General features: G+C 47.1%; 1 protein-coding gene across 1 annotated transcript in view; it reads left to right on the forward strand.

Annotated features, from left to right (window-relative positions):
- Positions 1–22,858, forward strand: part of LOC124038025 (inactive tyrosine-protein kinase transmembrane receptor ROR1-like) — a 223,050-nt gene that overhangs the window by 160,535 nt on the left and 39,657 nt on the right. The window contains exons 3-4 of the mRNA XM_046353389.1: positions 13,731–14,018; positions 14,596–14,632. Coding sequence (XP_046209345.1) covers positions 13,731–14,018; positions 14,596–14,632 — 325 coding nt within the window. The remainder of the gene's footprint in view (positions 1–13,730; positions 14,019–14,595; positions 14,633–22,858) is intronic.

Consider the following 22,858-nt stretch of genomic DNA (forward strand, 5'->3'; position numbering starts at 1 on the left):
CGTTTGAAGGTTGTGTACAAAACCGAAAGTAAAAGATGCAAAAACAAAACATAAGAACGGGAAGCATAGAAATAGCGCGCATAGAACAGATCTACCGCTTCTTAGACTTGTTTTCGATTAGAATGACAGATCTATAACTCATTTTTCTATGTGAATTTCTGTCAGGTCGCCCAAAAAGTTGCATATTGCCACTTTAACCCGTGACTCACTTACAGTAGAGGTAGAATGCTGCTGAAGTAGGGTGATTTGGGTGGGTTTGACATGTGACACACTGTGTGTGTGTGTGTTTCCCCTCTCAGACACAGGTCCAAACAAAGTCACTGTAATAAAGAGAGGGGCGATGATGGGAACAATTTAGTAATTTGGTGATGTTAAAGAAATGTCATGAGCCCGGCTGAGTTTTGGTTTCGGAGGGATTGGGTTGCCAATCACTACAACACTCCACACAAGACAATTAGGGGAAGAATGGGTTTGTTGTTTGAACATTGGCAGGACATATATCTCCTCCTTTCTCTCCCATCTCTATTATCTATCATTATGGCAGTCAGTGGAGTGTGCAAGCAGGCTGTTCCAAAAGTCACCTCAGAAGGAAAGTGCATCGTAGAAATATTTAACCATTTATTCAGCAATGAATAATGCAAGTCTTGGCGATATCGGCTCTGCTCCTTCAGGGTAACTCGCTGCCTGAGCAAAAGATACATGTAAAATATAGTCTAGGGGCAGTGAGTGTGGTAAACTATACCAATCCCCCAGGCAGGAACACAGAACCAAAACAAGTGGAGGCAGGGGGGTGGTGGGAGCAAGAAGCCAGTGCACAGTACCAGTAGCAGCAAACGATCGCAGGATGAGAGAGCAGACCCGTATAGCTTAAAAACCCAACCAATAAATTAGGCATGATTGATACAAGCCTCCAATTTCTGAACTGGTTCCACATCATTTCAAAATAAACGAAAACACCACGTAGAAATATGTTTAACCATTTATTCAGCAATGGATAATGCAAGTCTTGGCGATATCGTCGGCTCTGCTCCTTCAGGGTAACTCGCTGTCTGAGCAAAGCGAGCTATACCAATCCCCCAAAACAGCAGAACCTTACGCCAGACGACTACGTGCAGCTACGACAGAAGCACTGTTGACATATTATCGACTGGTCACCTAAAGTCATCCTATCATGTCCTAAACAGAATGTTAACGTGCATACTGAGCGACGTATAACTCCTATCTATCCCTTGAGACGTTCCGCCGGGTACCCTCGCGGGAGGCAAGGTGAGCTTCATCTTGGCACACGTGACCATCTTCCTATCTGCCACAAAGCAGTGTGAACCCAGCCGCCCTAAAGAAGCACCGCCGGGTGCCCTTCATCACACGTGACCATCTTCCTATCTGCCACAAAGCAGTGTGAACCCAGCCGCCCTAAAGAAGAACCGCCGGGTGCCCTTCATCACACGTGACCATCTTCCTATCTGCCACAAAGCAGTGTGAACCCAGCCGCCCTAAAGAAGCACCGCCGGGTGCCCTTCATCACACGTGACCATCTTCCTATCTGCCACAAAGCAGTGTGAACCCAGCCGCCCTAAAGAAGCACCGCCGGGTGCCCTTCATCACACGTGACCATCTTCCTATCTGCCACAAAGCAGGGTGAACCCAGCCGCCCTAAAGAAGCACCGCCGGGTGCCCTTCATCACACGTGACCATCTTCCTATCTGCCACAAAGCAGGGTGAACCCAGCCGCCCTAAAGAAGCACCGCCGGGTGCCCTTCATCACACGTGACCATCTTCCTATCTGCCACAAAGCAGGGTGAACCCAGCCGCCCTAAAGAAGCACCGCCGGGTGCCCTCGCTGAACTATATCAACAGCCTAATCATCTATGGCTTTACATGAAATATCTACTATAAGCAACCTAAGTAATAAGCACCCAGCCGACCACCTGTACTGATATGCACTGAACTTCATTACGATGACAACCGAAGCGAAGCTATTGACTGTGGGCTGAACGCCGACATAGTGAACTATACGAGTCACGGGATCTCGCGGATGAACACATCACTTCTGGCATCCAAAATCTCCTTGGCGTTTAATCTAATATAGCGTGCGTAGGAAGTAGAAGACCACGCCCTATGATCTTCAGAAGTGGATGCAGGGACAGAGGGAGAAGCCGGAAACCCAGTATCTCGTCATTGATAACGAGAGACATAGACATAGACCCCGTAGATTACAAGATAAGCCCGCATATAAAGAGAGTCTGAATCAGCTCTAACAAACCTTCCCATAAGAGGCAATGAACGCTTGATCGCCGGCACTGATCGTCATGTGGGTGTTTAGCAAGCCCGGCACATGCTAGATGATGGTAGCATCAACAACCCATTCAACACAGCTGAAACTATAGCAAGCCTCGATTAGTCACCGTGCAGCTATACGCGTCAGCTTCCCCACTAAGGTCCAGGGTGATAACTTAAAATCTGAGGAAGAAAGGGGAGGATTTTGCAGAAGTATCAATTTAAAATGAGGCTGTACTGTGAATATACTGAAAAGACCCAGTAATGTTTAGCCGATGACAGACTGAACCCCATTCAAGTAGCACAAGAGATCCTGCTACTTGACTGCTGTACAGTTCTTGTAGAACCCACACATTAGGACCAGTAGAAGTTGCTTCAGGGTATAAGATGCCTGCACATGCACTATCTACAAGCATGCATGATAACACACAAACTTGCTTACTACTGTCCTAAAAAATGGTGTGCCATCATACTGCAATGCTCCAGCAGATGCTGTGGAAAGAATAGCTAGTGTTGCCCTCTAAGTCTCCCGAGAGGCGCAGCGGTCTCCCAAGTGGCACAGCGGTCTCCCAAGTGGCACACCAGTCTCCCAAGTGGTACTGTTATGCAGGTGAATGAGGACCCAAAAGCGACTTTACCGAAACAGAGTTTATTCCAAGTCAAAACAGGAATACAGAAACCCTCTAGACAGTAGAGGGGAACAACTGAAGATGCGACCACAGACTGCAGGTCGCTTCGGGAAGGCGCAGGCCGTAGCTGATCAAGACACCTGCTCACACGCAGCATCTGAAGAAGGCAAAAAACATGACAGGACGGAACGAGGACAAGAACAGCGAACATCAAACAAGGATCCGACAAGGACAGAAGCGGAAAACAGAGGGAGAAATAGGGACTCTAATCAGAGGGCAAAATAGGGGACAGGTGTGAAAGAGTAAATGAGGTAGTTAGGAGAATGAGGAACAGCTGGGAGCAGGAACGGAACGATAGAGAGAGAGAGCGAGAGAGGGAGAGAGGGAGGGGGAGAGAGAGGGATAGAAAGAGGGAAAGAACCTAATAAGACCAGCAGAGGGAAACGAATAGAAGGGGAAGCACAGGGACAAGACATGATAATCAATGACAAAACATGACAGGTACAGCGGTCGAAGGCATAGCATCTCAGTGCAAGAGATATTACTGTAGTTCGCGGTTCGAATCCAGGCTGCATCACATCCGGATGTGATTGGGAGTCCCATAGGGTGGCGCACAATTGGCCCAGCGTCGTCCATTGTTTGGCTAGTTAATAAGGTTCTATAAAATAAATGTAAAAAATTATCCTTTGCCAAGATAATCCATCCACCTGACAGGTGTAGCATATAAAGAGGCTGATTAAACAGCATGATCATTACACAGGTGCACCTTGTGCTGGGGGAAATAAAAGGCCACTCTAAAAATGTGCAGTTTTGACACACAACACAATGCCACAGTCTCAAATTTTGAGGGAGCATGCAGTTGGTATGCGGACTGCAGGAATGTCGACCAAAACTGTTGCCAGAGAATTTCATGTTATTTCTCTACCATAAGCCGCCTCCAACATCATTCTACAGAATTTGGCAGTATGTCCAACGGCCTCACAACCGCAGACCACGTGTAACCATCACAGGCCACGACCTCTACATCCGGCTTCTTTACCTGTGGGATCGTCTGAGACCAGCCACCTGGACAGTTTGAAACTGGGGACTATTTCCGTCTGTAAATAAAGCCCTTTATTGGGGAAAAACTCATTCTGATTGGCTGGGTCTAGCTGCCGAGTGGGCCCCCCATGCTGCACCCCTTCCCAGTCATGTGAAATCCATAGATTAGGGCCTAATGAATTTATTTCAATTGACTGATTTCCTTTATATGAACTCTAGCTCAGTAACATTGTTGAAATCATGTCATGTTGCATTTGTATTTTTGTTCAGTGTAGTATGAAAGACATGAAAAAAACAACATGCACAGAGAATGAAATAATACCAGTACTAATGCATGGCTAGAATGAAGTGCTCGCTACAATAGTATAGAGTAAGACCAACCACTACAATTATACTTAGTAAGAACACACGATGAAAGTGTAAAATGCATGAAAGATGACTACAAATGCTAATAAATAGCCTAAATCTACTGTTGCAAATAAGAATTAAGTAAATATACAGTTGAAGGCGGAAGTTTACACACACCTTAGCCAAATACATTTAAACTCAGTTTTTCACAATTCCTGACATTTAATCCTAGTACAAATTCCCTGTTTTAGGTCAGTTAGGATCACCACTTTATTTAAGAATGTGACATGTCAGAATAATAGTAGAGAGAAAACACTTTTTCAGTTCTGCCCACACATTTTCTATAGGATTGAGGTCAGAGCTTTGTGATGGCCACTCCAATACCTTGACTTTGTTGTCCTTAAGTGATTTTGCCACAACTTTGGAAGTATGCTAGGGGTCATTGTCCATTTGGAAGACCCATTTGCGACCAAGCTTTAACTTCTTGACTGATGTCTTGAGATGTTGCTTCAATATATCCACATCATTTTCCCTCCTCATGAGGCCATCTATTTTGTGAAGTGCACCAATCATTCCTGCAGCAAAGCACCCCCACAACATGATGCTGCCACGCCCGTGCTTCACAGTTGGGATGGTGTTCTTCGGCTTGCAAGCCTCCCCCTTTTTTCCTCCAAACATAACGATGGTCATGACGGCCAAACAGTTCTATTTTTGTTTCATCAAACCAGAGGACATTTCTCCAAAAAGTATGATCTTTGTCCCCATGTACAGTAGCAAACTGTAGTCTGGCTTTTTTATGGCGGTTTGGGAGCAGTGGCTTCCCTGCTGAGTGGCCTTTCAGGTTATGTCGATATACGATATTGTCACGGTCGTCATAAGAAGCGGACCGGGGAGCGTGCAGCGTGGGGAGCGTACATATTCCTCTTTATTAGAAATGTCGCCAACAAAAACCATAAACAATACAAAACGACCGTCAAGCTTAACAGGGCTATGAATTCATTAACAAAGTCAACTACCCACACGGAAAGGAGGGAAAGGGCTACCTAGGTATGATTCCCAATCACAGACAACGATAGACAGCTGTCCCTGATTGAGAACCATACCCGGCCAAAACATAGAAATGAAGAAACAGAACACAAAACATAGAATGCCCACCGCACATCACACCCTGAACCCCCCCCCCCCCAAGGTGCTGACTCTGGCCGCAAAACCTGTATGGGAGGGTCTGGGTGGGCATCTATCCGCGGTGGCGGCCCTGGTGCGGGACCTGGACCCTGCTCCACCTCTGGCTCACCCCGCTTTGGTGGCGCCTCTGGTGTGGGGACCCTCGTGCTCTGTGGATGAGGTACCACCTCACATAACATAGCTCTGACACATAGACCTTGCACCAGACTAGCCAATGTTAGCCTAGCGCCACAACCATGTCGTTTTAGCTGGTCACATTAATTAAACTTAAATTCATGGAATTGACCATGGAAAAACTAGAGCTATAGTCTCACTTTTTTTTTGTCTTTAGTCCACTATGAAAAGGATGAAGTGTTCAAATGGATTGGGATCAAATGACTGCAGACTCTTCCTCTGGTGTACAGATCAAGTCAGACACACTGCCTGTTTGTGATTTTCACCAGTGGGCTCTCCTCTCAGAATGCAACAGTGAATGACCTGAGCTAGCCATTACAGAGCATTGCAACCTTCTTAGGCAGTAAAACCATACATGGAGAAATAATCGAAAGACCTTCAGATATATGCTGCTATCATAAAAAGGGGATTGTTTTAGCAGTTGTTCACTATTTTGTACATAGATTATTTTGAGCTATAAAGCATACACTACACCACCAAAAGTATGTGGACACCCCTTCAAATTAGTGGATTCGGCTAATTCAGTCACACCCGTTGCTGACAGGTGTATAAAATCGAGCACACCGTCATGCAATCTCCATAGACACACATTGACTCCGCGACTTTCAACGTGGCAACATCATAGGTTGCCACCTTTCCAACAAGTCAGTTTGTCAAATTTCTGCCCTGCTAGAGCTGCCCCAGTCAACTGTAAGTGCTGTTATTGTGAAGTGGAAACATCTAGGAGCAACAACGGTTCAGCCGCGAAGTGGTATGACACACAAGCTCACAGAATGGGCCCGTTGAGTGCTGAAGTGTGTAGCATGTAAAAATAGTTTGTCCTCGGTTGCAACACTCACTACCGAGTTCCAAACTGCCTCTGGAGCAGCCGCAGACAAGCCTAAAATCACCATGCACAATGCCAAGCATCAGCTGGAGTGGTGTAAAGCTCACCGCCATTGTACTCTGGAGCAGTGGAAACACATTCTCTGGAGTGATGAATCATGCTTCATCATCTGGCAATCCGAAGGACGAATATGGATTTCAGGAGAACGCTACCTGCCACAATGCATAGTGCCAACTGTAAAGTACGGTGGAGGAGGAATAATGGTCTGGGGCTGTTTTTCATGGTTCAGGCTCGGTCCCTTAGTTCTGGTGAAGGGAAATCTTAACGCTACAACATACAGTGACATTCTTGATGATTCTGTGCTTCCAACTTTGTGGCAACAGTTTGGGGAAGGCCTTTCCTGTTTCAGCATGACAATGCCCCTGTGCACAAAGGTCCATACAGAAATTGCTTGCCGAGATCGTTGGGGAAGGACTTGACTGGCCTGCACAGAACCCTGAGTCTGCGTTTACACAGGTGCCTAATTCTGATATTTTTCCCACTCATGGGCAAAAGAACCGATCTGATTGGTGCCTGATTGGTATATCTGATCTGCCTTTGTAAACGCAGCCATATAGGCACATTCCTGGGGAAATAAAAGGTTAAAGGTCATTATCATATGATTTCTGAGTAACAATTAAGTACCGTACTCTGTTTTCAATTCAAATGGCCCAAAAAAGTATAATTGCTTCTCAGCAAAGATGCATTTCTCAAGCAATAAGTTTGGGAGTTGTCTGAGTGGGGAGGAGACAACTGAAAAGTAGCTGTTATTGGCAGAGGTTTGGAACTCTGTTTTTTATTGTCACCACGGAAACTCCATCCCACCAACACAGGCAGACATTTCAGGAGGCCTTTTCAAACAGCTCTTATACTAAAAGGGCTTCGCCATCGGTTTCATAATTTCACAGTATTATTCCAACCTCTTAGTGTGGAAATATATGTAAAACACAGGACATCACGTTTTTGACTGCACTGGGCCTTTAATAAACAACTATAAGGGCCCCATAAAATTATGTTGGGAATTTTGTTTTCTCTGTTGTATTTTTCCTGTTGTTTTTTTTTAAACTCTCAATCTTGCAATTATCCATAAAGAAACAATGAAAACAACGAAAATTGGAGTTTGACAAAAGGCACCTAAAGGACTCTCAGACCATGAGAAACTGGATTCTCTGGTCTGATGAAACCAAGATTGAACTCTTTGACCATCACGTCTGGAGGAAGTATGGTGGTGGCAGCATCATGCTGTGGGGATGTTTTTCAGAGGCAGAGACTAGTCAGGATCGAGGGAAAGATGAACAGATTAAAGTACAGGGAGATCCTTGATGAAAACCTGCTCCAGAGCACTCAGGAACTCAGACTGGGGTGAAGGTTTACCTTCCAACAGGACAACGACCCTAAGCACACAGCCAAGATAATGCAGGAGTGGCTTTGGGACAAGTCTCTGAATGTCCTTGAGTGGCCCAGCCAGAGCCCGGACTTGAACCAGATCGGACATCTCTGGAGAAACCTGAAAATAGCTGTGCAGCGACGCTCAGCTTGACAGAGCTTGAGAGGATCTGCAGAGAAGAATGGGAGAAACTCAACAAATACAGATGTGCCAAGCTTCTAGTGTCATACCCAAGAAGATTCGAGGCTGTAATAACTGCCAAAGGTCAAGGGTTTGAATGTGAAATGTGAAAAAATGAATTCTATCAAATTTAGAAGAAGGCAAAATGTAGCAAAATGTGGAAAAAATTAAGGGGTCTGAATACTTTCCAAATGAACTGTTTGTGACAGACTTACCATTAGGCAGAAAAAGGCAATTGCCTCAGGCTTTACATCAAGAGGCTTCATGAAAAAAATATATGTCTAATTTGTTCGCTCGAGGCATAAAAAATACAAAATTCACAGAAAAATGTGTCTGTTTATGCTAGACATGAGTTTTTTTTTTGCATGGGTGCGTCTCAAGCCACCTCCCACCACCGACGAAGGCCTTCCGCATCAGCGGTGGGAGGTGGCAGGGCTACAGCGGTCTTTGTCAGACCAGGAGACATCTAGAAAATCGGTCTCCTCATGGAAACGTCTGTAGCGTCCGAACTGTTTAGCCGACAAAAACGAATATGACCCCTCCTATGGAAAGATGCGACTCACACAAACACGATGGTGCACTGTATGGATGTCTCATTTCCATGTCTAAGGTATACAGGTCATTCTATGGTCGAGTTGAGGACCATGTGGCCAGTGGCCCCTGCTGGCCCCCTCAGGCCTCTTGTTAAGTCAGAGGTGATTCATGGCTCCCAACCCCTCTACCCAACGCAGGTTTGAAACTTAATAAACCAGGTTTTATGTCCTTCTGACATCAGTACGGCCCTCCTGTTCATAAACACTGTCTTCCTTTATAGACCCGCTCTGTCTGTGAACATCAGGCCACTGAGTCGTACACACTCTGACATCTCTGCACCACACACACACACACACACCACAGGAGGCTGCTGAGGGGAGGACGGCTCATAATAATGGCTGGAACGGAGTAGATGGAATGGCATCAAACGTATGGAAACTGTCTGTTTGATGTATTTGATACCATTCCGGAATTCCGCTCCCTCCATTACCACGAGCCCGTCCTCCCCATTTAAGGTGCCACCAACCTCCTGTGACACAGACACAAACACTCAAGCATCCTCTCCAGCTGTCAGTACAGTGAGTACAGAGCCGTCTCTATACCCTGGTATCATAACAAACATCAAAATCTTTACTGCAATTAATCCATTTCATTATCAAATTTGCTCTTCCTTCACTTAATTGGCTAGCGGGTTAGGTTAAACGGACAGATAAAAGAATGTGTTTGTGTGTGTGTGCTGGGTACAGGAAAGAATAGCGTTTTGGTCAAGGTGACTCGTGCATGTCCTAAATTCATTACTGGAAGCATGAGTCCGTGATCTTAGTGGTAGAACAGCTTGTACCAGAGGCTAATCCAATGATATCCGCTACCCCCTCCTCTCTCTCTGTTTCTCAGACCAGGTTTGTATATTGTCGTAAGAGAGTCTGTGTTTGCCTAGAGGAGGCTAAAGACCTGATGAGAGGCGATGGAAACCAAGCTCTTCCTCTGCTCTCCTTGGTCAGACAGACAGGGTCCGAGAGACTAATCTGGGAATGGAGGGAAGAAGAGATGAGGGCAGTGAATGAAAGCCGGAGGCGACGAGTAGGTGGGATACTGTGGGATGTCGAGGCATGAGTGAGGCTTGAGGGGGAGTTGGAGAAGGTTAAGGCTGTTTATATGACAATAAAGTATCTTGAAGTATTTTAATTGCACTTTAATACAGTCGTATTTCATTTGAGAGTTGGGAGGGGGGGAAGGAAGGTTGTGGGAGAAGGGGGAGGGAGGAGGGGTAGAGAGAGGGGGGATGCTAGACTCCCCAGGCTGTCAGGTTGTCACCCACACGCCAGTCCCACATTGCTGTGTTGAGTCTGAGGGAGGAGGGAGGAGGACGGATGTGTGTGTGTGTCTGGGGGGTGCGAAGGGTGTATGCCAAGTCAAATGTCTCCACACACACACACATCTCTCACACCGACACACACACACTCACACCCTGTGAGAGCGTGTTAGGTCTGTCACCCAGTCAAGAGCCAAATAGAACAACAACAAGGACCACCGTGTGGTTGCTATGGCTATGCTGAGGACTGAGACATGTGTGGGATAACAGCTATTTACCCGCTTGTGTTTAATGCCACATGAGCTTGGCTAATCATCCTAATAATCATTTAAGTGGCCTTAAATCCTTTTACTGTGATGTTACCTTTCGCTTCTTATTCAATCCTTCAGCCTTCATGCAAAGTTCACTTTTTCTTCCTTTTTAAAAATCTAAATCTACTAAATGTAGATGTAAATGAAATGTGTCCAGGCACTTTTTTTTGCCATTTCACTTGATTTTTGTCTGGACACCTCTATAACATATAATTTGCATTTCAAAAAAAAAAGAGAGAGAGATTTGGTTTAAAGTGAAGTCCTTTAAATCAGCTCATTGAAGAGATTGATCTACATAGTGAGAAAGGAGAGAGGGATTTCCTAAACTCTTCTATTCACTCCAGCACGTGAAGAACATGGTTTATTTAAGTGGCTATTTCCTTACAGGACAATATAGTGGTTCACATCACTTCAAGATTCAAGTCATTCTTTCACTCAATTCCATGAAATGGACCTTTTGAAATGTTTGCCGTTACAATATGCCTTAACAAAACTGATGAAAGGGAAAGGACAATGGGGGGATACCTAGTCTGTTGTACAACAAGATTACATTTATTGTTCTACTGAAAATCCACAGGTTTGACCAATGTTGGTTATAGTAGAAGAATCGGACGCAGACACACACACACACACAGACTAACACATACACACCACCCGGAGAGAGAGGAATGTGTGTGTTTTCTGCAGTTTTCTGTATGTATGTGTGTTTGGGTTTTACTATCCTTGTGGATAGTATCAGACGTCCTCAGAAGAATAGTAAAACATGGACAATTCGGACAAGTGGGGACATTTGTTCGGTCCCCACAAGGAAGAAGGCTGTTTTAGGCTTAGGGGTTAGGTTTAGTGTTAGCGTTACAATTCGGACAAGTGGGGACATTTGGCCAGTCCCCACAAGGACGAAGGCTGTTTTAGGCTTAGGGGTTAGGTTTAGTGTTAGCGTTACAATTCGGACAAGTGGGGACATTTGGCTGGTCCCCACAAGGAAGAAGGCTGTTTTAGGCTTAGGGGTTAGGTTTAGTGTTAACGTTACAATTAGAGTTGGTGGTTAGGTGTAGGGTTAGGGTTCATGTTAGGGTTGGGTTAAGAGTTAAGGTTAGGTTTAGTGTTAGCGTTACAATTAGAGTTGGGGGTTAGGAGTTCGGGTTAGGTGTAGGGTTAGGAGTTAGGGTTGGGTTAAGAGTTAAGGTTAGGTTTAGCGTTAGGGAAAATAGGATTTTGAATAGGAATCAATTGTTGGTCCCCAGAGGGTAAACAAACATGTGTGTGTTGTTGTGTGTTCTTCGGTGTGTGTGGTTATCCAGCACACACACAGCGCACACACAGCTGTAGGGGCCGCGGCCCCCTCCTGCCCCTCTAGGGGCCAGACTCAGGGCTCAGCACAATATACTTTCATCAATGTGGCACTCAAAGTCCCATTCCGTGCATTGCTATATACATTAAAGCCTGTCCGTGGCATCCCTCATACAGAGAGCTGTGGGAACAGAGAGCTCTCAGAGAGAGAGAGAGAGAGAGAGATCAGAGAGGGGGAGAGATCAGGAGGAGAAGGAGAGGTCTACTACAGAGGTTCACATCTTTATCCACACAACCTCTTTGTTTTCTCTCGTGCCTTGATGCTGTTTCATCCGTATTGTCACCCACTACAAACTTTACTCCGGGTTAAAATTCATTGTAAGGTTAAAACACGATGATGAGTCATTTTAAATATTCCCTGGTGTTTAGTTATGTTTTCTTCTAAGGAGGGAGGGAGATGAAAGTTAGAGAGAGAGAGAGAGAGAGAGAACCACCTAAAAAAGAAGCGATTCCCAAACCTTCCATAACAAAGCCATCATCTACAGAGAGATTATCCAATATACGTAAGAGTCCCCTAAGCAAGGTGGAGCTGGGGCTCTGTTCACAAACAGAGCCCACAGAGCCCCAGGACAGCATCAGCAATACAATTAGACCAACCAAATCATGAGAAATATACTTTAACTTTTGATACTTAAGTATTTTTAAAACCACATACTTTTATACTTTTACTCAAGTAGCATTTTACTGGGTGACTTTCACTTTTACTTGAGTCATTTTCTATTAAGGTATCTGTACTTTTACTCAATTATAACAATTGAGTACTTTTTCCACCACTGAGATAATATCTAGATGCTTTTTATTGTGGAGATCAAGTTTATAAATTGCCTGGCTGGGCTGATGAGACAGCAGTCAGATGGAACAGAGTAAATAGGCATTTTAACGTCATAGATTCAGCCGGTGGTAACTTGCGGAATAGACACCGGCTGGAATGCAGTTTTAACCAATCAACATTCAGGATTAGACCCACCCGTATAAACACGCATTCACACCGACATACATGTCCAATGTTTGAGATCCTGCCCCCCCCTCCAGGGCCTGTGTACTATCCTATGTATCACACTACAGAATGTGGGGTTGTCCTGTTGATGTTGGCCTACCAGTAAGACCAGGCTGTGTCTGGCAGTTTTATTTGAATTTTGAATCTTGTGCTCCTGAAAGTCCTCTGGCAACACACAGACTTGGTGAAAGGCAAATCATTTGTTACCACAGCGGCAACCACAAACTATCTTGTAAAGGATTCCTACCCGGTACACACAAACACTTTCCCTCACACACACATACACACACACACATGTCAGAGTCCTTTCTGAGGAGTGTTATTTAGAGAGGGAAAATGTAGCTTCTGGGTTAGTTGAACCATAGATTTGTGGGAGAGTTGAAACATTGTTTGAGGTGGGTCCAGATAACTAAACTCAAGGTTTGTAGTAAAATCCTTACATTTAAAAATCACAATTCATCTTTTCAATAGAGGCCATTCCATTAGTGGATCCATTAGTGGATTCGTTTATTGCTTATCCCTTTGATCAAAATCAAAGGATTACACATTATAGCAGTTCTCTGCTGATTTGGCTCTGCGGTGTACTGAGTAAAGGTTACAGAATAAAACACCACTATTCTCTATGCCTGTATGCATCTTCCTCACTGTCATTCTTTATGGTACTTTCATATACTTGTTTTTATTTTTATAGACTGCATTATGTTGTTTATATAGTCTGGATCTAAAGCTGGCTGTCCACTCACATAAATAATGCCAATGTCGTCATTGTGATGAATGTACTATAAAGTTCTCTCACTGTTGGCCTCTCTCCCTCCCTCTCGCTGTCTCCCTCCCTCTCACTGTCTCCCTCCCTCTCGCTGTCTCCCTCCCTCTCGCTGTCTCCCTCCCTCTCGCTGTCTCCCTCCCTCTCGCTGTCTCTTTCTCTCTTTCTGTTTCCATCGTTTCCAAGAGAAGACTATGATCCTGTCATCCGTTTAATGTTTTTTGTGATAAAAGTTTTTTTTTTTAAATGGTTTTATGTATAAAGCAAGAGCTAATACATACTGACATCTCTTTCTCGTTTATCCTCCCATTAAATGTCCATATCTAATTCTCTCTCTCCCCCTGCTGTCCTGTCCCCCCACTCCCCCTCCATCCCAGACCTGTTTCTTCGTCTGGAGGCTCCTATGAACAACATCACCACGTCTCTGGGCCAGACGGCGGAGCTGCTGTGCCGTGTGTCCGGTAACCCCCTTCCCACGGTGCGCTGGCTGAAGAACGACGCTCCCGTGGTCCAAGAGCCTCGTCGGATCTCCTACCGGCCCACGACCTACGGATCGCGCCTCCGCATTCGTAACTTGGACACCACAGACACCGGCTACTTCCAGTGTGTGGCCACCAACAGCTACGGCACCGTCTCCACCACCGGAGTACTCTTCGTCAAGTTTGGTAAGATGACGCTATGAGGTAGTGGTTATAAAGTGGCTATGAGTATGAATAGTTCTGACTTTCTTACGAAGTGGCTTTATGTCTCCTGTCAAGTGCATGAACCTCATGATGAAATCAGGACACAAACTTTGCATGACTCGTCGACAACAGCTCAATCAATTCAAGACTTCTTGCAGACATTTCTGTCTGGTTGATTTAATCAACACTGGTGTAGTTACGTGTTGTCGTGAGGTCAGAGTTCGCTCTCTGCTTTGATCGAGTGAGCTTAGTGTAGATCTCTTCTTTTAAAACTGCCAGTACTTGGCCTGAGTTCTGGCAGCCTGTATGGACAAGAGGTCTGGCTCTGGCAGCCTGTATGGACAAGAGGTCTGACTCTGGCAGCCTGTATGGACAAGAGGTCTGGCTCTGGCAGCCTGTATGGACAAGAGGTCTGGCTCTGGCAGCCTGTATGGACAAGAGGTCTGGTTCTGGCAGCCTGTATGGACAAGAGGTCTGGCTCTGGCAGCCTCCGACGGTCTGGGAGCGGTTTTGTTCCCCCTGTTGTTAAAATTGTAAATCCTCTTGTTTTCTCTTCCAGATCCACTCCTAACCCCTCTGCCAGGAAGACCCTCTGCGTAAGTAGTCCATTTTCCCTCCGTACTTCACCAGTAGCTCCACTAACCCAACACAACACTGGCTCCTGTTACAGAAGAGCAAGAGGGTGAAGAAAGATAAGTACTACTGAAGAAATCGAAGGAGGTGGTCATCCTTAAAGTGAAAGAATGAAGGGGGAAGGTTGTGTAAGAAAGTAATTAGTTGACAGTGCAAACAGTCGCGAAAGGGGAACCCACTGGGCACAGGCATCAGTTTAACAGCTAGTTTTGATTTGCATTTGGTTGAGTTGTCAACTAAGCCGAATTCAAGGTGAACAGAACATTTCACCATGTCACTGGATTTAGGTTCAAAGTTGGGTAAAAAAAAAAGCCTAAATTCCCTTACGTTGACTCAACCATTTTTTGACAGGTGGGAAGTGTTTGTGTCTGGCCAAAGCTTTCACGTCAGATAGTGTATCATACATTATGGACTTCTGGCTGTATTGTCCTGTTCATTGTAATTACTCATTAAGTATGATTATTTTCCCTGTTAATATCTATCTGCATCATCACTGATTTGATCTGTTTGCTTTGGCAATGTACAGTAGGTGGTAACACTTTCCATGCCAATAAAAAGCCTTTTGAATTGTACTGATGATATTTATCTGTTTGACTTATGCTCCCAATCAAGATCGTTTGACAGAGCAGAGATTTTCATCACCTGGCCTTTTTGTACTGCAAGGTTAATCGAGCACCTGTGTGCTGTATGCTGCTTGCCTCAGCTAGCGTGTGTTAGCGCGTTATCATCTCTGCTAGTGTCTGTTCAGTTTATATCACCTATCCCCAGCTGGTGTTTCGTAGCACCAATCAGGACATGGACAAATGTACAGTTGGTGATCCTAAATCTAGCGTCTTACCTGGGGCTGGGTGTGCTTCTCCCCCCTATTGGTCAATCATCATCTCCCTCTTCCTCCTCTCCTTCCTACTCCTCATCGTCCCCTCCCTTGTTGTACTTGCGTTCTGGTTCACGAGGATGTGTTAGGGCCCTCTGAACTCTTTGTCTCCTTGCCTTATTTCAACATGTTCTCCTGTGGACCGTCCAGTGATGTGGATATGGGGTGAGAGGCGTTTTTATAATATTTACTCAATGGTTTATTATCTGGCAAACGTATTCAGAGGTTCAATCTCGTTTATTTTGTCAAGTAATCGAATTGTCAATGTTTGGTTTAGAGCGCTCGCAAGTCGTATTGGAGAAATGTGCATGTTGTTTTCCAAAGAGCTTAAATCTCTCTGGATCAAAGGAAGGACATAAAGCCGGACATTATTAGTGAATGACGTTCAGCGTCAAGGCACCGAGCCATATTCCATGGAAACATCAAACAGGCTGGCATGATGGGGGAATCAGACACTTAGTTAATACACACACCCACACCCACAGAGAGAGAGAGAGACACACACACACACACACACACACACACACACACACACACACACACACACGTGATCTCACACATCTGTTTCTCCCTTACAATTTGTTTTATTTACATGTTTTCTAAATATCCTGCAGAGCTTCTTCCCATATCCTAGTACTGTCGTGTTTAAATATTATAACCTTGGCTAGTTTTTTACACTCAGTGGATATTTGACCTACAGTACTTCAGTGGTGGGTCAAAATCAGGACTCGACATAACTGCTGTTTCTCCCTAGTCGACCTTTTGGGAGTCTTGTAATGTGAAGTGTATTTTCTCCCTAAAAAAACAACCTTCTCTCAATCAGGTTAGCTGACGGGTTAGCAGACGGGTTAGCTGACGGGTTAGCTGACGGGTTAGCTGACGGGTTAGCTGACGGGTTAGCAGACGGGTTAGCTGACGGGTTAGCTGACGGGTTAGCAGACGGGTTAGCTGGCGGGTTAGCTGGCGGGTTAGCTGACGGGTTAGCAGACGGGTTAGCTGACGGGTTAGCTGACGGGTTAGCTGACGGGTTAGCTGGCGGGTTAGCTGACGGGTTAGCAGACGGGTTAGCTGGTGGGTTAGCAGGCGGGTTAGCAGACGGGTTAGCAGGCGGGTTAGCTGACAGGTTAGCTGACGGGTTAGCTGACGGGTTAGCAGACGGGTTAGCAGACGGGTTAGCTGATGGGTTAGCAGACGGATTAGCAGACGGGTTAGCTGACGGGTTAGCAGACGGGTTAGCTGACAGGTTAGCTGACGGGATAGCAGACGGGTTAGCTGACGGGTTAGCTGACAATGTCATGTGTGTTGTTATGATTCTGGACGGTCAGATACCTAGCAACAGTGGCAAGACGCTGCCACGTGGGGAAGCGTAGGTGGCTCGTTTCAGCTCGTTGTATCTTGATATTAATACCATGTCTTGTTTTGAGTTGTTTTGACTCTTTTCACGTCTATGCTAATGTGGCTCAAATTAGCTGGCTAGCTAACCAACAACTGTAACAATGTATCTGAGCGAAAGCACGTGCTCATTGTGCACATTTTCAATAAAGATTTGGAGAGGAAATGCAGTTAACATGTTGTCAACAATCCTTTGAATCAAAGCCAGCGGTTGCGCTGCTACATGGGTTTTGCTGCTAAACATCCCCCTCGACTACAGGCCACAATCAGACAGCAGGCTGGCCAGTGGCACCGCTCAGAGCAGAGGAGAGCAACGTAAAGCGGGACTCATTTGATTTAAACACAGTCATTAGGCTCTTTCATTGGAGCGCACAGGGCGTCCTTTGACTGGGGCCCGAGGGGCCGGAGATGGGCCCTGTCGGTCGTCATGACTGTCATCGTCAGCTGATTAGCTGTCAGGGGGAAGCAGGGCAGATGGGGTCAGCTAATTGTGACATGTGACAGGCCTCCGCGGTTGTTTAGATATTTTCCATTGATGTGTCAAAACGTCCATGTTGTGTGGAGGTGGATACGGGTAGAGAAGCACCTGGTTTAGCTGGTGTCACAGTGACTAAGGATTCTGATTGGTGTGTTTCGTGGTCAGGGTAAGGTTTTCCCGTAGGGTTTGCGGGTTTGGTTTTCTCCCTCTGGTTTCTCCGTATGTGTACTCTGGTCTGACTGGGTTTAGATGATGGACACTAATGTATGTAATGTATGTGTTCCTTGGCCTGGACTTGTCAACAGGCCAGACACAGACAGACCCAGAGGCCACAGCCCTTCAGCCCACAGTCCAGAGGCTAGCCGTCCCTGTGTACACTGTGCCTTTGACCAGACCAGACCTGACCGGACATCAGCTCAGCTGGACATAGAATGGTGGGAAGGGAAGGGGGGGGGGCAGCTAGAGGTGGTAGGGGTGAGAGCGATCTAAAGAATGAGATGGAGATGCAGACAGACAGAGAGAAAGTCAGGAAAGAGAAACAGTGGGGAAAAGGAATGAAGGTGAGATGGACAGGGTATGTTTGAAATCTGTTAATTCGTTGGGCAAACATCCTAACATGGAACACTGGGGATCAACACACACACACACACACACACACACACACACACACACACACACACACACACACACACACACACACACACACACACACACACACACACACACACACACACACACACACACACACACACACACACACACACACACACACACACACACAGAGGGTCAACAATGTGCTGTCACATGGCTTAGGGTAGCAGGATTGGCCAATTAGCCACTCCCATACATAAACCATGTAGCAGGAACTGCTTCCTCCTTCCTGTCGGGCGTCCATGTGTGTGTGTTCACCCCTCATCTGCTTTCAGTGAGGCCTGCCTGCATGTACCATGTAACGTGACATTAGAGCTGTTCATTCGCAGCTTTTAATAACCGCTCAATGTTTTCTCTTCTTCATCTTTTACATGAGTTCCTTTACAGGGACCACCTGGAATCTGGGGTAACATGAACCTGGAGATGAGGTATAGCCCCTTGCCAGAGGTGGGGGGGTGTAGAGGGGGTGAAGGGTGACAATGACGCCTGTTGTTGCGGTGGCTGGTTGTCAGTCATGTTGGCGGCCGCAGGCGCCTGGCCTTACACTTCTCTCCTCATCTACCCCCCTCCCTTGTTCCCTCTCTCGCTCCAGAGCTGTTTTCACAGGCCAGAACAAACACATGAGGGGGGAAAATGGCTCCATGTCCAAAACTAGCCCCTTCTGAGCAGCCTCCTTATACTAACCATCCCCCTTCATGAAAAGAGAGAGAGAGAGAAAAGGGGAGAGGGAGAGGAGGGAAGCGAGAGAGTGAAAGAGAGGGGGAGGGAGGGAGGGAGGGAGGGAGGGAGGGAGGGAGGGAGGGAGGGAGGGAGGGAGGGAGGGGGAGGGAGGGAGGGAGGGAGGAGGGAGGGGGAGGGAGGGAGGGAGGGAGGGAGGGAGGGATAAAAATAAAAACATTGTTGCTGGTGGATGGAAGATGTGGCCTTGGGTCGCAGGACTCACATCAGATTAGAACAGAGAGATCCTAGATTTAACTCCAAGCAGACCGATATTGTAGACGTAATACTTTACAGAAGGTTGTCTGGTCGCCACAAGTAAGGCTGGAAGAGTGGAGACTAGAGCCCAAAGAACAGCAGCAGAGAGAAGAGTGGAGACTAGAGCCCAAAGAACAGCAGCAGAGAGAGTGGAGACTAGAGCCCAAAGAACAGCAGCAGAGAGAAGAGGGGAGACTAGAGCCCAAAGAACAGCAGCAGAGAGAAGGGGAGACTAGAGCCCAAAGAACAGCAGCAGAGAGAAGAGGGAGACTAGAGCCCAAAGAACAGCAGCAGAGAGAAGAGTGGAGACTAGAGCCCAAAGAACAGCAGCAGAGAGAAGGGGGGAGACTAGAGCCCAAAGAACAGCAGCAGAGAGAAGAGTGGAGACTAGAGCCCAAAGAACAGCAGCAGAGAGAAGAGTGGAGACTAGAGCCCAAAGAACAGCAGCAGAGAGAAGGTGGAGACTAGAGCCCAAAGAACAGCAGCAGAGAGAAGAGTGGAGACTAGAGCCCAAAGAACAGCAGCAGAGAGAAGAGTGGAGACTAGAGCCCAAAGAACAGCAGCAGAGAGAAGAGTGGAGACTAGAGCCCAAAGAACAGCAGCAGAGAGAAGAGTGGAGACTAGAGCCCAAAGAACAGCAGCAGAGAGAAGAGTGGAGACTAGAGCCCAAAGAACAGCAGCAGAGAGAAGAGTGGAGACTAGAGCCCAAAGAACAGCAGCAGAGAGAAGGGGGGAGACTAGAGCCCAAAGAACAGCAGCAGCTAGAGCCCAAAGAACAGCAGCAGAGAGAAGAGTGGAGACTAGAGCCCAAAGAACAGCAGCAGAGAGAAGAGTGGAGACTAGAGCCCAAAGAACAGCAGCAGAGAGAAGAGTGGAGACTAGAGCAAAGAACAGCAGCAGAGAGAAAGTGGAGACAGCCCAAAGAACAGCAGCAGAGAGAAGGGGGAGACTAGAGCCCAAAGAACAGCAGCAGAGAGAAGAGTGGAGACTAGAGCCCAAAGAACAGCAGCAGAGAGAAGAGTGGAGACTAGAGCCCAAAGAACAGCAGCAGAGAGAAGGGGGGAGACTAGAGCCCAAAGAACAGCAGCAGAGAGAAGAGTGGAGACTAGAGCCCAAAGAACAGCAGCAGAGAGAAGAGTGGAGACTAGAGCCCAAAGAACAGCAGCAGAGAGAAGAGTGGAGACTAGAGCCCAAAGAACAGCAGCAGAGAGAAGAGTGGAGACTAGAGCCCAAAGAACAGCAGCAGAGAGAAGAGTGGAGACTAGAGCCCAAAGAACAGCAGCAGAGAGAAAGTGGAGAACAGCAGCAGAGAGAAGAGTGGAGACTAGAGCCCAAAGAACAGCAGCAGAGAGAAGAGTGGAGACTAGAGCCCAAAGAACAGCAGCAGAGAGAAGAGTGGAGACTAGAGCCCAAAGAACAGCAGCAGAGAGAAGATTGGAGACTAGAGCCCAAAGAACAGCAGCAGAGAGAAATTGGAGACTAGAGCCCAAAGAACAGCAGCAGCAGAGAGAAGGGGAACAGAGACTAGGAGCCCAAAGAACAGCAGCAGAGAGAAGAGTGGAGACTAGAGCCCAAAGAACAGCAGCAGAGTGGAGACTAGAGCCCAAAGAACAGCAGCAGAGAGAAGAGTGGAGACTAGAGCCCAAAGAACAGCAGCAGAGAGAAGAGTGGAGACTAGAGCCCAAAGAACAGCAGCAGAGAGAAGGGGGGAGACTAGAGCCCAAAGAACAGCAGCAGAGAGAAGAGTGGAGACTAGAGCCCAAAGAACAGCAGCAGAGAGAAGAGTGGAGACTAGAGCCCAAAGAACAGCAGCAGAGAGAAGAGTGGAGACTAGAGCCCAAAGAACAGCAGCAGAGAGAAGGGGGGAGACTAGAGCCCAAAGAACAGCAGCAGAGAGAAGAGTGGAGACTAGAGCCCAAAGAACAGCAGCAGAGAGAAGAGTGGAGACTAGAGCCCAAAGAACAGCAGCAGAGAGAAGAGTGGAGACTAGAGCCCAAAGAACAGCAGCAGAGAGAAGAGTGGAGACTAGAGCCCAAAGAACAGCAGCAGAGAGAAGAGTGGAGACTAGAGCCCAAAGAACAAGCAGAGAGAAGAGTGGAGACTAGAGCAAAGAACAGCAGAGAGAGAAGAGTGGAGACTAGAGCCCAAAGACAGCAGCAGAGAGAAGAGTGGAGACTAGAGCCCAAAGAACAGCAGCAGAGAGAAGAGTGGAGACTAGAGCCCAAAGAACAGCAGCAGAGAGAAGAGTGGAGACTAGAGCCCAAAGAACAGCAGCAGAGAGAAGATTGGAGACTAGAGCCCAAAGAACAGCAGCAGAGAGAAGAGTGGAGACTAGAGCCCAAAGAACAGCAGCAGAGAGAAGGGGGAGACTAGAGCCCAAAGAACAGCAGCAGAGAGAAGAGTGGAGACTAGAGCCCAAAGAACAGCAGCAGAGTGGAGACTAGAGCCCAAAGAACAGCAGCAGAGAGAAGAGTGGAGACTAGAGCCCAAAGAACAGCAGCAGAGAGAAGGGGGGAGACTAGAGCCCAAAGAACAGCAGCAGAGAGAAGGGGGGAGACTAGAGCCCAAAGAACAGCAGCAGAGAGAAGGGGGGAGACTAGAGCCCAAAGAACAGCAGCAGAGAGAAGAGTGGAGACTAGAGCCCAAAGAACAGCAGCAGAGAGAAGGGGGAGACATGAGGAGAGAACAAGAGAAAGACATGGGACATGCTGTACATACTGTACAACCACAATGGCCTCAGAGAACGAGCCCCATTCGTGTGAAATTGTCCCAAATGAATCATGTGAGAAACTGTAGCCATAGTTTTTCCCTTATCAACAAAGCACAAGTTGAATGTAAACCGACAAGATGTCTAGTCTGAGATTTTCTTCTCAAGAGACGGGGTGATATAGCCTTGAGTTGGCTGGTGCGTGAATCGTGTCCCCTGTACAGACCAAAGCCCTGCATCTCAGCCTGTGTTTAGAATAGAGCATGTTCTGCTGTTTGAAAATATTAATATCACTGCGGTCTCGCTGTCAGACCTGTTTAACTGTCTCAAGGCTCCTCTCCCTCCTGACTCAGAGTCCCTGAGCAGGACTGTTCTCTCAACGCTGCAAACAACAATTACAAAAATACCTGTGCCCCCCCCCCCTCCTATCCCCTCCCCCACTCGGCAGGATAGGAGATAGGGGTTGTAACGTAGTCCAGATCCCCCCCTCTCCCCTCCTATCCCTTCCCCCACTCGGCAGGATAGGAGATAGGGGTTGTAAACGTAGTCCAGATCCCCCTCTCTCCTCTCTCTGTCTCTCTCTGACTCGGCAGGATAGGAGATAGGGGTTGTATAACGTAGTCCAGATCCCCCTCTCTCCTCTCTCTGTCTCTCTCTCACTCGGCAGGATAGGAGATAGGGGTTGTAACGTAGTCCAGATCCCCCCCTCTCCCCTCCTATCCCTTCCCCCACTCGGCAGGATAGGAGATAGGGGTTGTAACGTAGTCCAGATCCCCCACTCTCCCCTCCTATCCCCTCCCCCACTCGGCAGGATAGGAGATAGGGGTTGTAACGTAGTCCAGATCCCCCCCTCTCCCCTCCTATCCCTTACCCCACTCGGCAGGATAGGAGATAGGGGTTGTAACGTAGTCCAGATCCCCCCCTCTCCCCTCCTATCCCCTCCCCCACTCGGCAGGATAGGAGATAGGGGTTGGAACGTAGTCCAGATCCCCCTTTCTCCTCTCTTTGTCTCTCTCTCACTCGGCAGGATAGGAGATAGGGGTTGTAACGTAGTCCAGATCCCCCTCTCTCCTCTCTCTGTCTCTCTCTCACTCGGCAGGATAGGAGATAGG

The sequence above is a fragment of the Oncorhynchus gorbuscha genome, linkage group LG06 (genome assembly GCF_021184085.1).
Source record: "Oncorhynchus gorbuscha isolate QuinsamMale2020 ecotype Even-year linkage group LG06, OgorEven_v1.0, whole genome shotgun sequence".
NCBI lineage: Eukaryota > Metazoa > Chordata > Actinopteri > Salmoniformes > Salmonidae > Oncorhynchus > Oncorhynchus gorbuscha.